Source organism: Hypanus sabinus, chromosome 1, assembly GCF_030144855.1.
Source record: "Hypanus sabinus isolate sHypSab1 chromosome 1, sHypSab1.hap1, whole genome shotgun sequence".
In the NCBI taxonomy this organism is placed as follows: Eukaryota; Metazoa; Chordata; class Chondrichthyes; order Myliobatiformes; family Dasyatidae; genus Hypanus; species Hypanus sabinus.
The window spans coordinates 195,606,071-195,630,860 of record NC_082706.1 but is presented as its reverse complement, the minus strand read 5'-3'; the positions used below and the strand labels follow the sequence as shown (position 1 = coordinate 195,630,860).

At 40.3% G+C, this 24,790-nt stretch overlaps 1 protein-coding gene across 1 annotated transcript in view; it reads left to right on the top strand.

Annotated features, from left to right (window-relative positions):
- The window catches only part of csmd3b (CUB and Sushi multiple domains 3b), a 2,186,187-nt gene that overhangs the window by 1,966,974 nt on the left and 194,423 nt on the right, over positions 1 to 24,790 (top strand). Inside the window, exons 38-41 of the mRNA XM_059983996.1 lie at positions 700 to 818; positions 4,140 to 4,209; positions 18,991 to 19,107; positions 19,497 to 19,706. Coding sequence (XP_059839979.1) covers positions 700 to 818; positions 4,140 to 4,209; positions 18,991 to 19,107; positions 19,497 to 19,706 — 516 coding nt within the window. The remainder of the gene's footprint in view (positions 1 to 699; positions 819 to 4,139; positions 4,210 to 18,990; positions 19,108 to 19,496; positions 19,707 to 24,790) is intronic.

The following is a 24,790-nucleotide window of genomic DNA, read 5'->3' as shown; positions in this document are numbered from 1 at the left end:
GTCCGCTCTGCCATTTCATCATGGCTGATCCATTCGCCTCTCAATCTCTTTATTCTGCCTTCTCCCTGTAACCTGTCACGCCTGACTTATCAACAAGCTATCTATGTCTGCCTTAAATACAACCAATGACCTAGCCTCCACAGTTGCCTGTGGAACAAATTCCACAGATTCACCAGCCTGACTAAAGAAATTTCTCCTCATATCCATTGTAAATGGACGTCCCTCTATTCTGAGATTGTGCCTTCTGGTGCCAGACTTCCCCACTGTAAGAAACATCCTCTCCACATCCACTTTATTTAGGCTTTTCAACAATCAGTAGGTTTCATTGTGATTTCCACCCCCCACCCCCACCATTCATCTAATTTCCATTGAGTAAAGGCCCAGAGACATCAATTGCACCTCACCCAACCCGGCCACTCCCTCTCCACAATCATTTGACCCATGTTCTAGAGAGGCAATGCTGCTTTAATCCATGACAAATCTGTTTTAAGCAAAGTAACATCAAGGTGTTTATCATTATGCTCTCTATTCTTGTTTAAGACCAGCAGTGAAAACAAGCAAATAAATCTGTTTCTGAGGGTTAAAGTAAAGGTGATTCAGGACATGTTTCACAAAGTATCAGTCGTCAATATTCACAGCTCTTTAAACAGAACGTGTCATGTCAAGTAACGGTAACTAAAATAACATATGGTTCTGCAGCTATTGGATTGGATTCCTGCCCAGAACCACTTACTCCCAGCAATGGAGTCAAGAATGGAGACAGATACTTGGTGGGAGATGTTATATCATTTCACTGTGATCAGGGATACTCACTGCAGGTAAGAAAATGGTATCATGCCCGATATATTATTACTTGCTTTACAAAGCTTCAGAGAGTTGGCATAGATCAGTTAATTCAGGGAGAAGGTTGATAATGTATAATGCAAGTCATATTGTAAAGACTTTAAGAGATATAGAAAAATGTTAGAAAAGAATTGCTGTCATATACCCTCTTAAATTTTATTCAGCATCGTATTAATTGCCCTGACTTTGATATTTTTGTGAATGTCTTGTTGATAACTGGCCGGATCCTGTCATGTCAATGGAGATTCTATTTTCTTATGAGACATGGATGTCACTGAAAGTGCCAATGTTTATTGGCCATCCATGAGTATTCTTAAATGGTGAGAGGAACCACCTCCTGAAAGCATCACAGGTCTGTTTTTTTCATCCTGCTGAGGTACTTGTTCAATGCTTTTCAAAATTCCATCATGGCTGATTTACTCTCCTCCTCAACCCCATTCTCCTGCCTTCTCCCATAAACACTGATGTCCTGATTAATCAAGAACCTATCAATCTCTGCTTAAATATACCCAATGACTTGGCCTCTACAGCCATCTGCAGCAATAAATTCCAAAGATTTACCACCCTCTGGCTAAAGAAATTCCTCGTCATCTCTCTTCTAAAGCGGTCTTCCATTTTGAGGTTATATCCTCTGGTCCTAGACTTCCCCACTTTTGGAAGCATCCTCTCTATGTTTTTCAATATCTGATAGGTTTCCTTGAGATCCTTCTTTATTCTTCTAAACTCCAGTGAATATAGGCCCAGGGCCATCAAATGCTCCTCAGACTTAAACCCTTTTGTTACCGGACAAATAATCATGAACTTCCTCTGGACCCTCTCCAATGCCAGCATATCTTTCTTAGAAAAGGGGACCAAGGCTGCTCAAGTGTGGTTCCTTGCTTTTCTAGTGTAATTCTCTCAAAATGAATGCTGACATTACATTTGTCTTTCTTTATAACTGACCCACCCGGCAAATTAACCTTTCGGGAATCCTAATAGTTTGTGAAAATCCTGTTTCAGTATTGAGAGACCAAATTTGTTAATGACAGGGCCCTCCAAGAGACCGTATATTTCAGCTGCTGCTAAGACATCCTAACATGGGTGACTTGTTAAGAAATTGGTAGATGTCACTTGAGAAGGGGAAGAAGGGATAGCATACTGAGTGAGCTGTGGGACTATCTCTGCAGCACAGTTCAGCTGCAATCTTCACTATGGAGATAATCACACAAATTAATTAAGGATTTACAGAATATTGGTGAAAAAATGTTGATATTGTTTCAAGCCAGGGTAGTGCATAACTACAAGTAGATTGAAGATGGTGTCATTTCATAGGGCCTGAGGCCATTGTTCCTCGAGGTGTTTGAGGTCACAATGCACCTGCATTTTATCATCAAAGTGTTTGAAGTTTATGAAAGAAAGACACCACATTAAACCTTGCAACCTCACAATCATCAACATAATGACTTTATTTAAACAATTACCCTGGGGTTTAGGAATATTCTAGCACTTAAATGTTTGCCACTGGAAGTTCATATGTCCCTGGTTATAAACACAAGAGACTCTGCAGATGCTGGAGATCCAGAGCAAAACACAAAATGCTAGAGGAACTCTTCAGCTCACAGAGTATCTATGGAAATGAATAAACAGTTGACATTTCAGGGCTGATCCCCTTCATCGGGACTGGACAGGAAGGGGGAGGGGATGAAGTCAGAATGAGAAGGTAGAGGGGAGAGGGAGGAGGGAAAGCTAAATGGTGAAGCCACCCGGGTGGGTAGGGGTGAAATAAGAAGCTGGGAGGTAATAGATGGAAAAGACAAAGGGCTGGAGAAGAAGGAATCTGACAGGAAAGGAGAAGTTTTGTGTTATTTGGACTGGCAGGAAGTTGAGCTGAACTTGCTTTGGCTGTGCTGAAAGTGAGAGTACTGAGGTTGAAAACAAGATATAGAGGAAAGTGGCTGGAGTGTGAAATAAGGAAAGGGTTTCTTGTTCTACAGCAGCTCCCAAGAGAGAGTGGAAGACAAATCATGAATGACATTGAATGAACCTGCTACTCCCTCCATTACTCACCCGGTGGCCTGTTTAAACTCCTCACATCGGTCTCAGCTTTAGGAAGTACAAGCTGGATAGGAAAATTGCTCCCCTGCCATAGAGGTTTCAGAGTTCACTTGATAGTTCATAAAAATATAAAGAGCAACTATTTCATTATTTTTCTAGTCAAGACTAGAAATATGAGCGCAGGCAGATGTCTGTCGAAGAATGGCAGTTTCATTGACTCTCCTCAAATTTCTAGTTTTGACATTTATGTTTCCTCAACAGTGTAAAGCCAAATAACTTTCACCTACCTAATGACTGAATCAAAGTGCTCCACATCTTCCTATATTGTTTGATCGAAATTTCATAGAATTTAAAATGCTAATGAAAAGTAAGGAATTATCATATGGATTACAGTGACTTTGATTCCAGGATCTAACATTTAGCATTTGGAAACCTCCAGGCTTGCATCTTTCAGGCTACCTCCAACACATCCTTAGGTGTGTTGTTTGCTAATACGAATGGCATAATTTCACTGTATGTTTTGATGTAGTGTAATAATTAAGTATGAATACGAACCTGAATCTAACATTGTGCAGCAGTCACACCATTCTGAGGCCAGTCATGTAGAAATTATTTAGTCCAGAAATGACCGTGAGAACCCAATGTGCAGGTTCCCTTTACTTACCCAATTCCTTTTTGCCTCCACACCCTCCCCCATTCACCCCATCTAAAGATTACGGCCAGTGAACTTGCATTACCACACAGAAGATCCAACTTTTTGATTTGAATGTCCCAGCCGACCTCCTTGGAATTGAATGCAGCCGCTTCCAATGAATGATGAAAATCTCTCTTCCCTGATGACCATTGTATGACTTGAGCCACTAGTCTCATGGCCGTTATCACCAGCGATTCCTGGTCACCCAGAATTTAGCATCCTAATCCACAATCTCCATCCACATCTCTCCCTTCCCTGCTCACACTACACTCTAATTAACCCTTTCACCGAACTTGAAAATTTTTAGCTATCTTTGCTGCCTTTAACATTGCAAGTCATTGATTTATTTGCCATTTTCATTAAATAAAAATACACCAGTGTTAAATTCCAGTGCAGTGTGTTAATTTTATTCACAGCCCTGTTTTCTGATAGCAATTGAGTCCTTCATTGTCCTGGTTATCCCTCCATTCATTTGTTCTTAAAGTATGCTTGTCTTTTCTTGTAAGGCAGCATCACAGTATGTTTATTTATTAAAATAAAAGAGGTGTTTTTTAAATTTTTTTTTCAGGGGCATTCACATATAACATGTATGCCAGGACCAGTCCGAAGATGGAATTACCCTATTCCAATGTGTATAGGTATGTGGGTTTGCATTTTGTGAAGCAATTAATCAGATTGATTTTCATGCATTCCTGTCTCCTGACCTTCCTCTCCCTCTCACACACAAGTACCTTTTAATTGACGGTAAATTTTAGTTGAAGTAAAAACCATGTTGTTTCTGTAACAGATCATTATGCCCATTGAGTGAAGTAGGAGGTGTTGTTGATTCAAAATTAATGCATTTAAATTGAAAATGCAGTGCTTTCTGTGCAAGATGGTGTTCAGGATGTGTGTTTATGTTTCCTGTCCAAAATGGTAGACTCAGTGTGAAACAGTACATCTTTCCTTATCAAATGAGTCTGCAAGTTCTAAGCTTTATCATATCAGTGACTCGGGTTCATTTCCCGCCACTGTTTGTAAGGAGCTTATACATTCTAGTCCGTGTGAATTTTCTCTGGGTGCTCTGGTTTCCTCCCAAAAGTCCAAAGACATACCGGTTGGTAGGTTAATTGGTCATTGTAAATAGTCCTGTGATTAGTCTAAGGTTAAATGGGGATTACTGGGTGGTGCCACCGAAAGGGTTTATTCTATCTCGATAAATAAAGGACTATTTGTGTATGTATCTACACTAGCTTACAATGTATCAATGGTATAGCAGCATCCTTTACAGACCAAAGTCCACACTGGAGTTAGTTTTTCTTTCACTCATTCCGCTTTCCATTCATTTTTACATGGCCTGAAAACTACGCAACTCTTTAAATGTTTTCTTGTAATGTGCATTCTATGGATATTTAGAATGAAAACTGAAAAATCATGTACATGTTATTTATTTATTTATTAATTGAAGGGTTACAATGAAATACAGCACAACAAGGAAAATTGTTTTAAGTTTGTAAGTGATTCAGATCACTTTGTAGAGATCTGTTTTCACTTTAAGATTTTGTTCAGTGTCAATAAAAACCTAATTAAATCTACCGCGAATAAAGGTTGTAAAACAATAAAACATGAAAAATTCCAAGGGGTGAATACTTTTTATAGGTGGTGTACATTCCTCCAATCACTTTAAAGTTATGCTTCCTCTATATTAGCCACTTCTGCCCTGGGGAAAAGTCTCTGGCTATCCAATTAACCTATGCCTGTGAACATGTTGTAAACCCTTATCATAGGTCATTGCTCCAGAGAGAAAAGCCCTAGCTCATTCAACCTATCTTCCTTTGAACTTTGTAATTTTGAGCTTCTGCTCATACGTTTCACTACCCACAATGTGCTCTGAGGACCAGCAGTCCGACAAGAGTGGCAATCCATCCTCTTTTGGACAGCTTGTAGGCATGTGCCATGAAATATCTCTGAACATCAGCACAGTTGGAGTCATAGCTTTGCTGTAAAGCCTTTCTGTGATCTTTATCCATTTTAATATCTCTGACATTCAGAGATGTTCAAAATCTATCAAAATTGAAGTAGACAAGTAAAAGAAAAAATCAAATGTTAATCAAAGACCATAAGAGATAGGAGCAATATTAGGCCAATCAGACCAGCAAGTCTACTCCACCATTCCACCATGGCTGATTTATTATCCATCTCATGCTCATTCTCCTGCCTTGTCCTATAGCTTTCACACTCCTACTAATCAAGAACCTGTCAATCTCTGCTTTAAATATACACAATGACTTGGCACAGATTCAATGACTTTGGCTGAAGAAATTCCTTCTCATCTCTGTTCTAAAGGGATGTCCTTCTATTCTGAGGTTACGTACTCTAGTCCTAGACTAACCCACTATAGGAAAAATCTTCTCCACGTCTGCTCTATCCAGGCCTTTAAAATAAATCACATTTGTAAACGTTTAGGTTAACTGATCAACTTATGCAATATACTGAAAGATGCAACTGATTTAGTTTCTCTCATTGCTTCCTAATCATCATGCATACAGTATTGTGTAAAAGGCTTTGGCGCATACTGTACATAGCACGAGGTTGCCTCAGACTTCTGCACAGTGCCACACTAATTTTATGTATTATGGTCTAATAATACTACTGCAAAAAAAAACATGACAGATGTGAGAAATGATAAACCTGATTCTGATATGCGTCTCTATTGTGGACTGAGAGTGGGAAGGGGACAGGGAGAGGAGAATCATGGTTGAGAAAGGGGGAGGTGAGAGGAGAGAGAGCAGGAAGCACCAGAGAGGCCTTCTGTAATGATTGATCAATAAACCAATTGTTTGGAATCAAATGACCCCACCTGCAGTGCTCTACCCTTGTCATTCCCAACACTCCTTGTTCTTGCCAGATTTAGAAACTCAATCTCTACTCCTTGGTTGACAAATAAAATACTGTGCAAACATCTTTGGCACCCAACTACAAATATATGTGCCTAAGAGTTTTGCAGAGGACTGCACAATTCTCATTGAAATCATGCTGGGGTCTTGGGTCCTGAGCTATTTCAGGCCTGGCATGGGCTTGAGTTTTCTGGAGAGTAAAGAGGCAGCAATTCCTTTAGTAAATCCCAGACTTAGTACATTACTGTTTACTTGGAAGATTGTGAGTAATATCATACACATAGCTGAATGTCAAAGGTGATAACTGAATGACCAGCAAAAACCAGCACCATTTGGCCCACTATTAAAATCATGAAATACGTCTACCAAAAAATTACGATTTTCCTTGCAAGCAGGTTTCTGTGAGTGGCCAAGGTTGTGATGGTGTTGAAGATTTCTTCCCTTCATTGTTTGCAACTTTTTTTTGTTGTGATATGATATGAAATGACTTTAGTTAATAATTTCTGACACTTTATTGTGAAATTACCAGGAGGTCCAGAAGTCGATAAGAGATAGGAGCAGAATATGGGCCATTCAGCCCATCAAGTCTGTTCTGCCATTTCTTCATGGCTGATCTATTTTCTCTTCTCAACCCTATTCTACTGCTTTCACCCTGTAACCTTTCATGCCCTGTTAAATCAAGAACCTATCAACTTCCACTTTAAATACACCCAATGACCTGGCCTTCAAAGCTGCCTGTAGCAACAGATTCCACAGATTCATCACTCTCTGGTTAAACAAATTGCTCTTTATCTCCATTCTAAATGGAGACTAAATGGGCAGACTATTATTTAGATGGGGAGAGAATTCAAAATGCAGAGATGCAAAAGGATTTAGGAGTCCTTGTGCAGGATACCCTAAAGGTTAACCTCCAGGCTGAGTCGGTGGTGAAGAAGGCAAATGTAATGTTGGTATTCATTTCTGAAGGTAAAGCGTATAAGAGCAGGGATATGATGTTGAAGCTCTATATGAGACGGCACTTGGAGTATTGTGTGCAGTTTTGGGCTCCTTATTTTAGAAAGGATATACTGACATTGGAAAGAGTTCAGAGAAGATTCACGAGAATGATTCTGGGAATGAAAGGGTTACCATATGAAGGACATCTGGCAGCTCTTGAGCTGTATTCCATGGAGTTCGGGAGAATGAGGGGGGATCTCATAGAAACTTTCCAAATGTTAAAAGTCCTGAACAGATTAGATAGGGCAATGTTATTTCCCTTGGTAGAGGAGTCCAGGACAAGAGGGCACGACTTTAAGATTGAAGGACTTCCATTTGGAACAGAGATGCTGAAAAATTACTTTAGTCAGATGGTGGAAAATCCATGGAATTCTTGCCATGAGCTGTGGAGGCCAAGTCATTAGGTGTATTTAAGGCAGAGATAGATAGGTTCTTGATTAGCCAAGGCATCAAAGGGTATGGAGAGAAGGCAGGGGAGAGGGGATGAATGGAATAATTGGATCAGCCCATGACTGGCAGAGTAGACTCGATGGGTCAAATGACCTTCCTCCTATATCAGATGGTCTTATGGTCTAAAGGATGTCCTTCTATTCTGAGGCTGTGTGCTCCAGACCAAGACGCTCCCACTATAGAAAACATCCTTTACACATTCACTCTATCTATGCCTTTCAAAATTTGGTAGGTTTCAATAAGAGTCCCCTCCTCATTCTTCTAAATTCCAGCAAGCAGAGGCCCAGAGCCAACACATGCTCCCTGTATGAGAACCCTTTAATTCCAAGAATCCTTCTCATGAGCCTTCTCTGAAGCCTCTCTAATAAGAGCACATGTTTCTCAGATAAGGGGCCCCAAACTGCTCATAATATTCTAAGTGAGTCTTCACCTATGCCTTATAAAGCCTTAGCATTACATCCTTGCTTTAATATTCTCATCATCTTGAAATTAATGCTAATATTTTATTTGTCTTCCTCACCTGCAAGTTAACTTTTAGGGCAGAGGTTCCCAACCTTTTTCATGCCATGGACCCCTACCATTAACTGAGGGGGTCCATGGACCCAACGTTGGAAACCCCTGCTTCAGGGAATCCTGCATGAGGACTCACAAGTCACGTTGTACCCAATGACTCCCAAAGTCCTGGAGATGATGATTTGTTTTACGAAGAAAAAAAACTAAATTCACCTTCAGAGTTATTATAGACTCCAGAGCGATAATCAACACATTGAATAACATGCTGATTATTTTTCTTTCAAAACAATTTCATCTCTTCTGTCTTCATGTAATCTATGAATTTATATGCGGGTTCTTATTCTAATGGAATGTATTGCCAGGAATACAATGAATCACTGACGGACTTATCGACCCGAGCATCTTGCTTATTAAGTTTGCCAGCTGTGCTGTGTGTGTGCTGAGATATCACTCCTACTTTCCATATTTATGTACACAACATTCTTTCTCTTTCTTAAAAAGAAACAGTACTTAATAGTTCCGCAGGTTTTCTAAACTTCTGATCTTCTCAAAGAGGTGAAGGCCATTGTTGTTCACTCCTTGATTCGGTTTAGCAGAATCCTTTTGTCTTCATTCTACAACCTCTTGACTAATTAATATCTGGTATACATTCATGATCACAAAACTCTACAATGTTTAGGTGTACATGACTGATAGGGATTAAGTATTTTTAGTGTTCTCTTATTATGTTGTCTTCTATTTTCCAAAGGCATCTCTTTGTATTATATCCTGTCAAATGTACTCATTTTTGAATGCCAAATCTTGTTAACGTACAAACTCCACTGAAAAATATTAAAGCAATTTACTTTCAAGGCCTGAGTCATAATTTTGCTTTTTTTTACTTACTTTTTCCACTGACCTCTCCAGATTTAGCTGAGCAACACTGAAATGTGTCTTAAATCGCTTTGAGCAGGGGTATAACCCATATGAAATGTTGTGTTTTGAAGGGTCCTGATGAAGGGTCTTGGCCCAAAACATCGGCTGTTTATTCTTTTCCACAGATACTGCCTTGCCTGCTGAGTTCCTCCAGCATTTTGTGTATGCGTTGCTTTGGATTTCCAGCATCTGAAGATTTTCTCTTGTTTGTGACCTTGAGCACCCACTGCTACATAATTCCTTTAGAGAGTCTGAATAATTTCACTGATCATGGTTTACAAGATGTTCACCATACAGCATGGCACATAATAATAATGATGATGAGGAGGAGAATGTAATTGATCCTGTGACTTCTGCGGTAGCTTCACAAAGCATTAAGAAGACAAAGGAAATTATCATTGACCAGGAAAAAAAAGAGGTCCTGAAGAAGCCCCATTATTCATAAATGGTGATGTAGTGGAATGGGTTTTTGGGGATGAACATCATTGAGGAGCTCTCTTGAGAGCTTAGCTTCGAGAGTAGGGAAGGCACAAAAGTGACTATGCCACCTGACGTGCTTTAGGAGAGCTAGTTTGCCCCAAAAGTTTGCTGGCCAACATTCATCAATGTGCAATAGAGAGTATGGAATGACAGTGTGGTACTCTAATATGTGGTACATATGGAATGAGTGTGGTACTCTAACGACGGCAAGACAGATCACAAAGCACTCCAGCGGGTGATTAGGAAACTTCAACATGTCATTGGTACTCATCTACTGGACCTAGAAACAATCTACAACTGTTGATGCCTAAAGCGCATTTGTAAAATCATTAAATACCCTTCTGATCCCAAACACTGTCAGTTCAATGTCCTGCCATCTGGTAGAAGATACAGAAACATATTAGCCAAGGCAGAAAGACTAAAAAACAGTTTCTTCCTGAGGGCTGTTGTGTAGCTGAATAATGCCACCCCACTCCCCGGCCTTTGAGTGTTATGGACTATCAAAGCCACTGTTGCATGTAAATATTGGAAATTTAGTGTTTAAGTTAGCTGAACCACACGTATTGTAAACATCTATTTTACATGGACTGGTGTAACACCACAATCTCCTTGTCTTGAGCAATGACAATCAAGTTCTATTCTATTCTAAACAAATCATCTTTCAAGTCAAGACAAGTTGCTTTTATTGTCATTTCGACCATAACTGCTGGTACAGTACACGATAAAAGCGAGACAACGTTTTTCAAGATTATGGTGCTACATGAACAATACAAAAACTACACTGATCCACATAAACTAACACAAAAACTACACTAGACTACAGACCTACCCAGGACTGCATAAAGTGCACAGAACAGTGTTCATAATAAACAGTTATAAATAATAAACAAGACAATAGGCACAGCAGAGATCAGCAGGTTGGTAATCCGATGTTACATAAATAATCAGCTGAATGGCGGCGCCCAGGATTCTGTCTGTTTCTGTACTCATGCCGAGTATTTTGTTGCCACAGATATAGTCCAATTTAATGTCCATTGGAGAGCAGAATGGACGGGAGAGCCAGCCAGCTAGGACTTGCTTTTTTCCTGGCACGAACTCCTGCCCGCTCGCCTCGCTTCCATTAATGCCGCCTCGCTAATGTTAATTACAACATTAATAGATATCTACGGTACATTATTGAATCCACTTCTGTTAACCGAGTGGGTTTCCTTTATGCAGTTACTATAATGCTTCACATCACCTGGGTTCAATTCTGCCTCTCTCTGTAAGGAATTTGTACGCCCTCCCCTAGACGGCATCAATTTTGTTCTAATGTTCCGGTTTCCTCCCACTTTCCAAAGATGTATGGGTTAGTTGTTTAATAGGTTGTATAGGCTTAATTGGGTGGTCTGAGCATCTTGGGCCAGAAGGTCATATATGTGTGTAGCTGAATTTAATAAGTAGTGATGTAGTATTGATGGGTTCAACATTCATTCAGAAATCAGATGGCAGAAGGGAAGGAGCTATTACTGAATCTCTGAGTGTGTGCCTTTAGGCTTCTGTACCTCTTTCCTGATGGTAACAATGAGAAGGGGGCATGTCCTGGGTTACAGGTGTCCTTAATAATGGATGTGGGCTTTTTGAGGCTCCGCTGCTTGAAGGCGTCCTGGATGCCTGGGAAGCTCCATCATGAAGCTGACCAAGTTCACAACGCTCTGCAGCTTACTTTAATCCCATGTAGTAGCCACCCCCCCCCCCCGCCCCCCATACCAGATAGTGATGCAGCCAATTAGAATACATGTTACATTTATAGAAATTTGAGAGTGTCTTTGGTGACAAACTTGATTGTATTCACAAAGGCTTTGAATAGAACCAGCCTGAATCTGAGGACCATTTATCTTCTTATGATCACAGTCCTACTGAAAATTGAAAATGTTACAGTGTCTCATCTCTTTGATGCCTAACTAGTTTAAGAGCTGCACTCTCTAGCTCAGTAATCTAATCACCATGCCTTAATGTGTTTATTTACACTCATTGAGAGATCATTCTAATTCTGCATGGCCTCACTCTTCTCTGCAAGAACTGTGTCAGTGTTTGCTGAAGTGTACACCTGGGAGACTCTTACTCCCACATTATCTGCAGAGCTTTTGGCTGGTATTCTCTTCACACTTCAATCTGGCAGGAACATCTTCTTGCTTGGTCTGAAGTCTGCATTTTCTCTTCATGAGTTATTTTCAGACTCACTACAGAGTGAATATTTATTTTCCCAACGAGTAGGAAAAGAATGAATACTTGAGAGAGATGGGAAACACCTAAAATGCACACACAGCTTGTTTATTTTGTCTCTCTACATGTGTGCTTGTATTATGTACGTTGTTCTCGCTAAGCTGTGCAGTAACTGAAACGCTCCTGCATAGAGTCTTTGTTGCTTCACAGCTAGAATATTTCTTTATATAATGACAATATAATTTTGAAATCTATGTTAACATAACCTGAAATCACCTGCAAGCAATTAAGCATTTTCTAAGTAATGAATGTACCACAACCTTTATTTTGAAACATTTTAGAGCCTAACATATTTACGTTGTCAGTGTTTCAATTTACACCACTGTTACAAATTGTAACAATAAACACAGAATGGAAGCTGGTAACTCATTAATAATAAGCTGTTGGCCCACTGAACGCTGACTCCCATCGACAGAAAGGAACATTTAAAGCTCCACACAGTTTTCAGGCTATGTAAAAATTTCCTGCTCAGAGCAATGTTTGGTCTGCGGAGCTGTAAAGCGAAATTACAGGGTACATTGATTATATGCTTACACCACATTGTCTTGCAACCATTTTATTTAAACCAATATACTTCATCAAAGATGCTTTCCTGGCAAGATCAACAAAGTCATTTATTATTATCTGTGATCTACAATATTGTTTTCTCAGTCTATGTCATCCAAAGCTGCTGTTCAGTGCTCAGCTTTTTAGCTGCTGAAACCAATAATTAGTTGTACATGAAATCATATAAGTGATAAGAGTATATCAGCATTGTATCATGCTGCTTCAACCTGCAGACTTCTTTCAAGCATTTCCTCCTGAATATAGCTACGGATGGTTTTTCATAATGACTAAGCTTTTTCATGTCGGCTAGGTTGTTCATAAGTTTCTTAAGTATCATCGAATGATAATCATTATAACTGCATTGTTATATTTGTTTAATTAAAATAAAAATATTATTTTTACTGTCATAGTATTATAAAAATCTTAAATAGTATATTGTTAATATGATAAAAATCCCTGGATTTATACTTTTTCCAATGTTTTACAGCTCAAATTTTAAATTACCAGGAAACGATACCTCCTAAAATTTGAACTGATACAGCCTTATTACTGCAGGAAGGTGAAGTCTCAGATGTGTTGGACATAATAGAACCACAAGACCATAAAATGTAGGAGCAGAGTTAGTCCATTCAGTCTGTTGTGTCTGCTCTGCCATGCCATCATGTCTGATTTATTGTCCCTCTCAACCGCATTCCCCTGACTTCTCCCCATAACCTTTGACACTGTGATTAATCAAGAGCTTATCAACCTTTACTTTAAATACACCCAATGACTTACCAACCTTTGCTTTAAATGTACCCAATGGCTTGGCTTCTACGGCTGTCTGTGGCAACAAACTCCACAGATTCATCATGCCCTAGCTTGAGAAGTTCTTCCCCACCTCTGTTCTGAAGGTGTGCCCTCTGGTCTGGACAGAAAACCTGCATTTCTCATCCACTCTATCTTGGCCTTTCAATATTACATAGGATTTCAATTAGATCTCCCCCCACTTCACCCTTCTTCTATATTCTAGAGAGTATAGGCCCGGAGCCATTAAACACTTCAATGCCAAAACATCCTTATTGGCATTGGACTCAAAACTGTTCATAATACTCAAAGCGTGAAGTGACCAATGCCTTATAAAGCCTCAGCATTACATCCTTGCTTTTATATTCTGGTCTTATCAAAATGAACTCTAACCTTACTACCGACTCAACCTGCTAGTTAACTTTTCGGGAATCCTTCACAAGGACTCCCAAGTTCTTTAGCACCTCTGATTAATGATTTTATTTTTTCCTGTTTGGAAAATAGTCTATTCCTTCATTCCTTCTACCAAAGTGCATGACCATACACTTCTGTATACTATATTCCATCTGCCACTACTTTGCCGATTCTCCTAATTTGTGGAAGTCCTTCTGTAGACACCTTGCCTTTCGGAAGTGCAACAGCAAGGATACTTTAAGTGCTACTGAGGGTGCTCTCAAGGTGATCATACTCATATTTTTGGGGATGCAGATTTGCTTCTTAGTATTTAGAAACATAGAAGCATAGAAAATAGGTGCAGGAGTAGTCCATTTGGCCCTTCAAGCATACACCGCCATTCAGTATGATCATGGCTGATCATCCAACTCAGAACCCTGTAACTGCTTTCTCTCCATACCCCCGATCCCTTTAGCCACAAGGGCCATATCTAACTTCCTCCTAAATATAGCCAATGAACTGGCCTCAACTGTTTCCTGTGGCAGAGAATTCCACAGATTCACCACTCTCTGTGTGAAGAAGTTTCTCCTCATCTTGGTCCTAAAAGGCTTCCCCTTTATCCTTAAACTGTGACCCCTCGTTCTGGACTTCCCCAACATTGGAAACAATCTTCTTGCATCTAGCCTGTCCAATCCCTTTAGAATTTTGTACGTTTCAATAAGATCCCCCCTCAATCTTCTAAATTCCAGCGAGTATAAGCCTAGTCGATCCAATCTTTCTTCATATGAAAGACCTGCCATCCCAGGAATCAATCTGGTGAACCTTCTCTGAACTCCCTCTATGGCAAGAATGTCTTTCCTCAGATTAGGGGACCAAAACTGCACACAATATTCTAGGTGAGGTCTCACCAAGGCCTTGTACAACTGCAGTAGAACCTCCCTGCTCCTGTATTCAAATCCTTTTGCTATGAATGCCAACATACCATTTGCCTTTTACCCCACCTGCTGTACCTGCATGCCCACCTTCAATGACTGGTGTACAATGACATCTAGGTCTCGTTGCATCTCCCCATTTCCTAATCAGCCACCGTTCGGATAATAATCTGTTTTCCTGTTCTTGCAACCAAAGTGGATAACCTCACATTTATCCGCATTAAATTGCATCTGCCATGAATTTGCCCATTCACCTAACCTATCCAAGTCACCCTGCATCCTCTTAGCATCCTCCTCACAGCTAACACCACCACCCAGCTTCGTGTCATCCGCAAACTTGGAGATGCTGTATTTAATTCCCTCATCTAAATCATTAATATATATTGTAAACAACTGGGGTCCCAGCACTGAGCCTTGTGGTACCTCACTAGTCACTGCCTGCCATTCTGAAAAGGCCCCATTTACTCCCACTCTTTGCTTCCTGTCTGCCAACCAATACTCTATCCACATCAATACCATACCCCCAATACCGTGTGCTTTAAGTTTGCACACTAATCTCCTGTGTGGGACCTTGTCAAAAGCCTTTTGAAAATCTAAATATACCACATCCACTGGCTCTCTCCTATCCACTCTACTAGTTACATCTTCAAAAAATTCCATAAGATTTGTCAGACATGATTTTCCTTTCACAAATCCATGTTAATTTTGTCCGATGATTTCACCTCTTTCCAAATGTGCTGTTATCACATCTTTGATAACCGACTCTAGCATTTTCCCCACCACCGATGTCAGACTAACCAGTCTATAATTCCCCGGTTTCTCTCTCCCTCCTTTTTAAAAAAGTAGGGTTGCATTAGCCACCCTCCAATCCTCAGGAACTAATCCAGAATCTAAGGAATTTTGAAAAACTATCACTAATGCATCCACTATTTCTTGGGCTACTTCCTTAAGCACTCTGGGATGCAGACCATCGGGCTCTGGGGATTTATCTGCCTTTAATCCCTTCAATTTACCTAACACCACTTCCCTACTAACATGTATTTCCCTCAGTTCCTCCATCTCACTAGACCCTCGGTCCCTTACTATTTCCGGAAGATTATTTATGTCCAAAGTAGTTATTCAATTGTTCTGCCAGGTCTTTGTTCCCTATGATCAATTCACCTGTTTCTGACTGTAAAGGACCTACATTTGTCTTGACCAATCTTTTTCTTTTCACGTATCTATAAAATCTTTTGGAAGAAAATGTAAACCTTGTTGCTTTACATTGAGATTGATCAGATCATTTAAATTAAAATCAGGTAGAACCTCCCAGTGGCTCAGCAGTCCACTTAGATCTCACCCTAAGTTAAGCCTCCTTCAAAGCTCAAAGTATATTTATTATCAAATTATATTTACTATTTATAATATAGAGATGCGTCTCCTTACAGGTATCCACAAAACAAAGAAATCCAAAAGAACCCATTGAAAAAAAGACTGTCAAAAACCAAACATAAATAAAACTAAATCATGCAAATCATAAAAGTAAGCAAATATGATGCCAGAATATAGTTCTAATGGTAAGATGCTTGGCAGTGTGAAGGATCAGAGGGGGGATCTTGGGGTGAGAGTCCATAGGACGCTCAAAGCAGCTGTGAAGGTTGACCCCGTGGTTAAGAAGGCATACGGTGTATTGGCCTTCATCAATCGTGGAATTGAATTTAGGAGCTGAGAGTTAATGTTAACATAGAAACATAGAAGACCTACAGCACGATACAGGCCCTTCGGCCCACAAAGTTGTGCTGAACATGTCCCTACCTTAGAAATTACTCGGCTTACTCATAGCCCTCTATTTTTCTATGTTCCCTGTACCTATCTAAAAGTCTCTTAAAAGACCCTATTGTATCCGCCTCCACCACCGTTGCCAGCAGCCCATTCCACACAGTCACCACTCTCTGAGTAAAAAACTTACCCCTGACATCTCCTCTGTACCTACTCCGCAGCACCTTAAACCTGTGTTTAAATTGTTGCAGCTATATAGGGCCCTGGTCAGACCTCACTTGGAGTACTGTGCTCAATTCTGCTCGCCTCACTACAGGAAGGATGTGGAAACCACAGAAAGGGTGCAGAGGAAATTTACAAAGATGTTGCCTGGATTGGGAAGAATGCCTTATGAGGACAGGTTGAGTGAACTCGGCCTTTTCTCCTTGGAGCGACGGAAGATGAGAGGTGACCTGATAGAGGTGTATAAGATGATGAAAGGCATTGATCGTGTGGATAGTCAGAGGCTTTTTCCCAGGGCTGAAATGGCTGCCACTAGACGGCACAGGTTTAAGGTGCTGAGGAGTAGGTACAGAGGAAATGTCAGGGGTAGGTTTTTTACGCAGACAGTGGTGAGTGTGTGGAATGGGCTGCTGGCAACGGTGGTGGAGGCGGATACGATAGGGTCTTTTAAGAAACTTTTAGATAGGTACATGGAGCTTAGAAAAATAGAGGGCTATGGGTAACCCTAGTAATTTCTAAGGTTTGGTCATGTTTGGCACAACTTTGTGGGTCGAAGGGCCTGTATTGCATTGTAGGTTTTCTATGTTTCTCAATAACATTCAGAACTGAAGTTCACAAAATTGAGTCCACAGCCATGAAGACAGTCATCACTGCTGCTGATCCAGGAGTCCATTAGTTGCAGACCACAGCCTCAGTCCTGCCTTGAACCGAGTAAACCTTATGGAGCAAAAGACTGAACTAGCCCGTCCATTGCCTCTGTCCCTGATACCCTGACCTTTTCAATCCGGCCTGGCATTTGAACAGAGTTCCTCACTGTCAGACCCGGCTCAGGCTCTGTCACCTCGACTCTGCCTCGTCTCCACTCTCCTCACTTCTGCTGCATCGAGTCGCATCCAAGTCTGCTCCATCAGTGGCCAAACGATGGATAATTACCTGCTCTTGGGCCTAGGCCCTGCGTCCTCGATTCGGCCCATACCTGCCACGTTACAACTGTACTGCACCTTCAAGACTTCAGTTCACACTGTAAAAATGCCAGGCAGCTCAAAAGCTCAGCTCCAAAGGAGTGTTGAGGCTACTGAGTTTAGTGATCATTTAACAGAAAAAGTGTGACTTATACAAAAATTAATAATTCTGTTTGTTTTGTTTAGTACCAAAAAGTTGTCGCTGTGCTTCACCAGCACCAACTTAAACCAATGTGTTGATAGTTGGTTTCTAATGAAAAACAGATTTTTGCAATCCCTTGCAGAAGATAGCAGTGGCTGAGGTTGTCTCTCAGCACAGATATACTTCTGGCCCTCGTATGTGAATAACAATCTGTTACACCTGAGAGCAATTAGAACTGATTTCTCAGAATCAGCATCAGAACCAGGTTTAATATCACTGACATATGTCGTGAAATTTGGGAGTACTGATGCAGGATTCCCGAAAGATTAAATTACAGGTTAAGTCAGTAGTGAGGAAGACAAATGCAATGATAGCATTCATTTTGAGTGGACTGAAATATAAAAGCGAGGATGTAATATAAGGCATTGGTCAGAACACACTTGGTGCATTATGAGCAATTTTGGGCCCCCTTATCTAAGAAAAGATATACTGGCATTGGAAAGGGTCCATTGGAGGTTCACAAGACTGATTTCAGGAATGAAAGAGTTAATGTGTGAGGAGCGTTTGATGGCTCTGGGCCTGTATTCGCCGGAATTTAGAAGCATGAAGGGGAATTCACTGAAGTCCATCAAATGTTGAAAGGCCTAGATAGAGTGGATGTGGAGAAGATATTTCTTGTTGTGGGGAAATCTGGGACCAAGGGCACACAAGGCTGTCCATTTAGAACAGGGGTGATGGGGGAATTTCTTTAGCAAGAGGGTGGTCAGTCTGTGGAATTTTTTGCCTCAAACAGCTGTGGAGGGCAAGTCATTGAGTATATTTAAAGCAGAGGTTGATTGGTTCTTGGTTAGCCAGTGTGTCAAAGATTATAGGGAGAAGGCAGGAGAATGGGGTTGAGAGGGATAATATATCAGCCATGATGGAATGGTGGAGCAGACTTGATAGGCTGAATGGCCTAATTCTGCTTCTATGTCTTATGGTCTTATCCTAATCCAAACTAGCCCCAAACTGATGTTGAGGCAAAAATTAAGCACTTGTCTTCTATTTCTTGCCAAGAAAATGTGATTGGTATTTTTGTTATTGTTTTAAAATTCTGAAATGTGTTGATGACAGTATATGCGTCAACATATCATTTTCACTCTATTGACTTTTCTTCATATCTAAACTTGTTTTTTTTTTGCAGCCCAGTGTGGTGGTTCTCTGACTGATTTCAGTGGAGTTATCCTTAGCCCTGGTTTCCCTGGAAACTACCCTAGCAGCTTGGATTGCACATGGTCAATAACCCTACCGATAGGCTTCGGTAAGTTAAAAGGAACTTACGAAGGAGAGGGGCACCTGTGGGAGGTGATGAGCAGATGAGGAGAAGTGAAGGGGCAAGAGGAGAGCCAGAACGGGAAGACAGGTGAAATTACTGAAAGTTAGTGAAGTTGATGTTCATGCCATCAGGTTGTAAGCTACTCAGACAGAATATGAGGTGCTATTCCTCCAACCAGAGGTGGCAAGGACTGATATGGCAGAATGGGAAGATCTTCCTACTTCATGGCTTTCAAATTGAATCCACTCATTATCCTTTATGCACATCTTAATTTATGAAGGCACGAGTGTGTCAACAGTGGTGGGTTTTTGTCATGGATCATTTAAGAACTAAATTCATTTAAATTCCCACTTATTGTGTTTTTAAATCTTTAGGTGTGCACTTACAGTTTGTTAATTTCTCCACGGAGACAATCCACGATTATATGGAAGTGAGGAGTGGGTCTGCAACAACTGGAATGATTATTGGTAGATTTAGTGGTCCTCAGATTCCAGCACCTCTTTTCAGTACCACCCATGAAACCACCATATACTTTCACAGTGATTACTCCCAGAATAAACAAGGCTTCCACAGTATGTATCAAGGTAAGTGTCAGAAAATGCAAATAATAACTATATTGCTGTAAGGTCAATAGATGGCATTTCATTCCCAAAGAGTCTTATTGTCCATTTTCTGCAAAAGTAGTTGGTGTAATTTGCTACCAAAGCTATATTTGGTAAAGGTGATTGATCAGATTATTAATGGTGTGGATTATAAAATGTAAGAGCTCCCACCTGTTTTAGGTAGAAGCATTCAAACCTCATGATGTTGGAAGTTGATAATGGGGGCTTTCCCATCTTCCGTCCTAGGGTTGATGCCCAATGTGATGCCTTAAGGTGTTTCAAAATCATCAATAAATGGCTTGGGAGGATCAAACATTTATTTTAGATTAACTTATATAAATGTGACAGCATATTTGCAGTGATTTTGAATAGCTCAAAACAGCTAAACTGCAGCCTGATGATTAGAGAATGGGTAAAATTCCTTCCCATGTCCACGTGTTTTGGTTAGAATTGTTTTGGGATCCATGTACACCTTGCTTAGTGGTATTGGACCATGGCATAAATAAACGGTTGGCAACCCCTGGTCTAAGTACATCTGCACGCTCCCTGCTTCCTAACACTACCTGCTCCTCCACTTATCTCTGTATCATCTGCAAACCTGGCCACAAATCCATCAATTTCATAATTAAATCATTGATATATGATGTAAAAAAAAAGAAGCAGTCTCAACAACAATCCCTGCAGAACACCACTAGTGACTGGCAGTCAACCTGAAAAAGCTCATTTTATTCGCACCCTTTCCCTTCTGCCAATTAGCCAATACTCTATCCATGCTAGTATCTTGCCTGTAATACCATGGGTTCTTATCTTGTTAAGCAGCCACATGAGCAGCACCTTGACAAAAGTCATCCGAAAATCCAAATACACAACATCCACTGTTTCTCCTCATTCTATTCTGCTTGTTACTTCTTCAAAGAATTCCAACAGATTGGTCAGGCAAGATTTTTCCAACCTGGTCCACATTCCCCTTGCTTAATGATATTGGCCGGTGGCATAAAAAATCGTTAGGAACCCCTGTTTTAGACGATGACAAATAGGTGCAGAGTATTTAAAAACAAATGTACAATAGGTTCAAAATGATTTTAGCTAAACCACTACATGATTGATTAAAATGATATAGACAAAGAATTATATTGAGTCAGCATGAAGGTGATGTATTAAAGCACGCTTTAAGAATGGTTCAGGATGTTCTGTATATTAGAAAGCTGTGGAATTGCAGTGTGTTTGGGAGGAAATGGTCATATCATATGCAGAGACTCTGCAGAAAGAACAGAGGACAGTGTCAATTGGACCTATTGATGGCCTCCCTTGGCCAGCGTCGACCATGGATGTTGTGTCCAAGCTGTTGAAGTCAATACGCAAGCCAGGACAATATGGTATAGAGAGCAAGCTGTTCCTATGCAGCACATTCCCCCCTCCATGCAGCTGATGAACCTAAAGGAATGGCAGAGATTGACACAGTTTGGTACCAGTGGCGTCACAGGATTTGCCAGTCAGCGTTGAACTCAATGTAGGACTTGCCTTAGTGACTCCAGCTCTGGATTTTTCCTAGGGATTTACTCCCAAACCATTCCCCTTGAGTGGGTATAGCTGCATGAAGGCGGGGGTTTGAGATCAGAGTTTTCCTTCTCCTAGATGAGGAGCCGACCATAGTTGGCAAGTCCCATCTGATTGAAGTGACTGGTTTTAAGATGCCAGTAACCTGACTTCACCCCTTCTCCTGTAGAAGAAATGGTTCCATCAGGCTTAGTAGCTAAGCCACACTTGAAGGCCAGGAGTTAGACTTGGTTGTCAGAGGATATTTCGGATGCACAGTATTGGGAGCATTTAATAGGCAGTGCGAGCTTATCCCCATTACCACCATTGGTTATGAACTATGAGACCTATTAATAGCTGGAATGCAGATAGATTAATGATGGTGTGTAAAGTGCAGGATTGTATAAGAAAGGCCCATTGGTTAACTAAAGTTTGTCACTTTCATGGCAGAGGTGGTGAATTTTACAGGACAAACTAAAAGTAGGACAAAAAAAATAGAAATTAAATTAAAAGCCACAGAAAACATGCAGAGATAAGACAGAGGAAGAGAATTATGCCATTCAGTGCATTGACTCTTCTTCTGCCATTCCATCATGGCTGATTTATTATCCCTCTCAATCCCATTCCACTGCCTTCTTCTTATAATGTTAAATGCCCTGGTTAATCAAGAACCTATCAACGTCCACCTTAAATATACCCAATAACTTGGCTTGTACAGCCTCTGTGACAATGATTTTTGCAGATTCACCACCCTCTGGCTGAAGAAATTTTCTAAATGGATGTCCCTCTATTCTGAGGCTGTTCCTTCTGGTCCTAGATTCCCCCACTATAAGAAACAGCCTCTCCATATCTACTCTATTTAGATCTTTCAAAATTCGATAGGTTTCAATGAGATCCTCCCACATTCTTCTAAACTCCAGTGATTACAGGCCCAGTGCTATCAAACACTCCTCATAGGATAATCCTTTCATTCTTGGGGTCATTTTCGTGAACCTCCACTGTGCCCTCTCCAATGCCAGCCCAAAACTGCTCACAATACTGCAAGTGCAGTCTGACCAGTGCCTTACAAAGGCTCAGCATTACATCCTTGCTTTTGTATTCTAGCCCTCCTGAAATGAATGCTAACATTGCTTTTGCCTTCCTTACCACTGATTCAACCTGCAAATTAACCTTTAGGGAATCCTGCACCAGGTCTCCCAAGTCCCTTTGCACCTCTGATCTGTGAATGTTCTCCCCATTTAGAAAATAGTCCATGCCTTTATTCCTTTTACCAATGTGCATGACCATACACTTCCCTACACTATGCTCCACTGCCATTTCTTTACCCATTCTCCCAACTTGCCCAAGTCCTTCTGCAGACGCCCTGCTTCTTCAGCACTACTTGCCTCTCCAACTTTCTTTGTACCATCTGCAAACTTGGCCACAAAGCCATCAACTCTGTCATCTAAATAATTGTCATAAAACATGAAAGGAAGCAAAAAGATAAAAGACTTAACTCTGAAAGTTATTAACGATGCCTTACAAGGAGGAGTAAATGATGTTCAGACTTTAAAAGGGGATTACTAATGTTTTTTTTTCTAATCTTACTAATGCGAGAAGCCTGTTAACTAACGATCAAGAATCTAAGAAATGTATTGAAGTTATATGTGTACAGGAAGCCTGGTTGAAATCTTGTGTAAGTTCTAAGATAAAAGGTTATGTTGATATGAGATGCGATCAGAAAATAGTTAATGGAGGAGGAGTGGCTACCTTTGTCAAAAATAGAGATTAGAGTTGCTTATGAGTCAATCGTGCCTGAAATTTGGAAAAAGAATCAAACAGTGCAGGGAACTATGTTTTTATAACCTTCATGAAAGTCAAATACCTAATCCATTGGAAAGTGTGGGTGGAAAAGGGAAAATTGAGGTCATGGGGTGTGGGGACTTTGATGCTCATAGTACTCTGTGGGTTTACAGTGACACAAATGTGAATGAGACAGTGGTAGAAGACTTTCTGAAAGAAATGTGATGTGCTTGAATGATGGTAGGAGTACAAAGATAAATCTATTTAACAACAGTATTTCTGCTATGGACCTCATGCTGGTGTTTGAGGATATAACAAGTGTGCATATAATAATGAAACAGTGGGGAGTGATCATTTCCCCATTATCTGTAGAATGGGAATAGAGGAAAGGATCTCGTATCGCGAGATGAAATTTTAAAGAGGAAAATTGGGATGTATTTGATGATTTATGTAAAAGCAGATTTCCTGATCATTTGGTTTTGGAGGATACCTCCATTAACTCAATACCTAAGGAACCAATTCCCAGATGACTGGGGGATAATAAAAGGAAAGCTGTTCCCTGACTGGACGAATGAATGTATAAGAGCTGTGGAGGAGCTGAATAAAGCTTTTAGGCAGTGTTACACCTATTTACCTTTCAAGTAAAATAGAAGAACTCAGGCTATAGTTGGAAAAGTAGTGAGAAAGGCAAAGAAAATGTATTGGAGAAACTGTAATAGCATTGGGAAAGAGATCCAGGTAGATGAAGTTGAGGTACAATACAGAAATGGGAGAGTTAGAAAACTTGATGCACAATTGTTTTTGTATGGTGGGGAGAAAGTTGCAGTTACTGACTCTGAAAAGCAGAAATATTAACAAAATCATATGTCAGTGTACATAGTTCAGCCAATTTAAGTAAAGAAGAGAGGTCTTCTAGAGAAACAGTTCTGGCAAGCAATCCTCAGAATGCTGAGAGAAGTATGTTCAGTTCCTGCTTGGATGTTGAATTTATATTGCCTAGACTTAAAAGTGCTATTAATAGTGTTGGTCATACATCACCTGGGAAAGACAACATTTGCTATATGTTTGCATGATCATCTGATTCCAAACATGTCGGCTTTGAATTTTTTTAATACAATATAGGTTGAAGGGCAATGCTTCCTGGAAATGAGCTGTTGTTACCACTATATATATTGAAATCTGGTGAAGATCAATCTGATCCTTCCAGATATTGACCTATTTTGCTAACTTCACATGTATGTAAGATAATGTAATGAATGGTTATAGCAGGGCTTTCTTATTTTGTGGAAAGCAGTGGGGACTTATCGATACACCAATCTGGATTTTGTAAAGGGGGAATAACCATAGACTCAGCGTTAAGTTTGGAATCTGATAGTCATAAAGTCCAAGGTAAAAAATAATCAATGGCAGCAGTTTTCTTTGATACAGAGAAAGCTTAGGATATATTATAGACACAAGGGTTGTTGCTTAAACTGGAAAAAGATAGGAATAGTTGGAAGAATGTTCAATTGGATTCAATATTCTTTATGTAATATGAAGATGTAAGTTAGGTGGGAACAACATTCTCTAAGAGGTATGAGATTGAGAATGGGACTCCACAGGGGAGTGTGTATAGCCCACTCATTTTTAATTTTATAATTAATGATGTTTTCTTGAATGTTGGCTCAGGCACTTCCAAATCGTTATACGCTGATGATAGTGCAATGTGGGAGAGAGGTAGGAATGTAAACTATATAGTGAGGAAAATG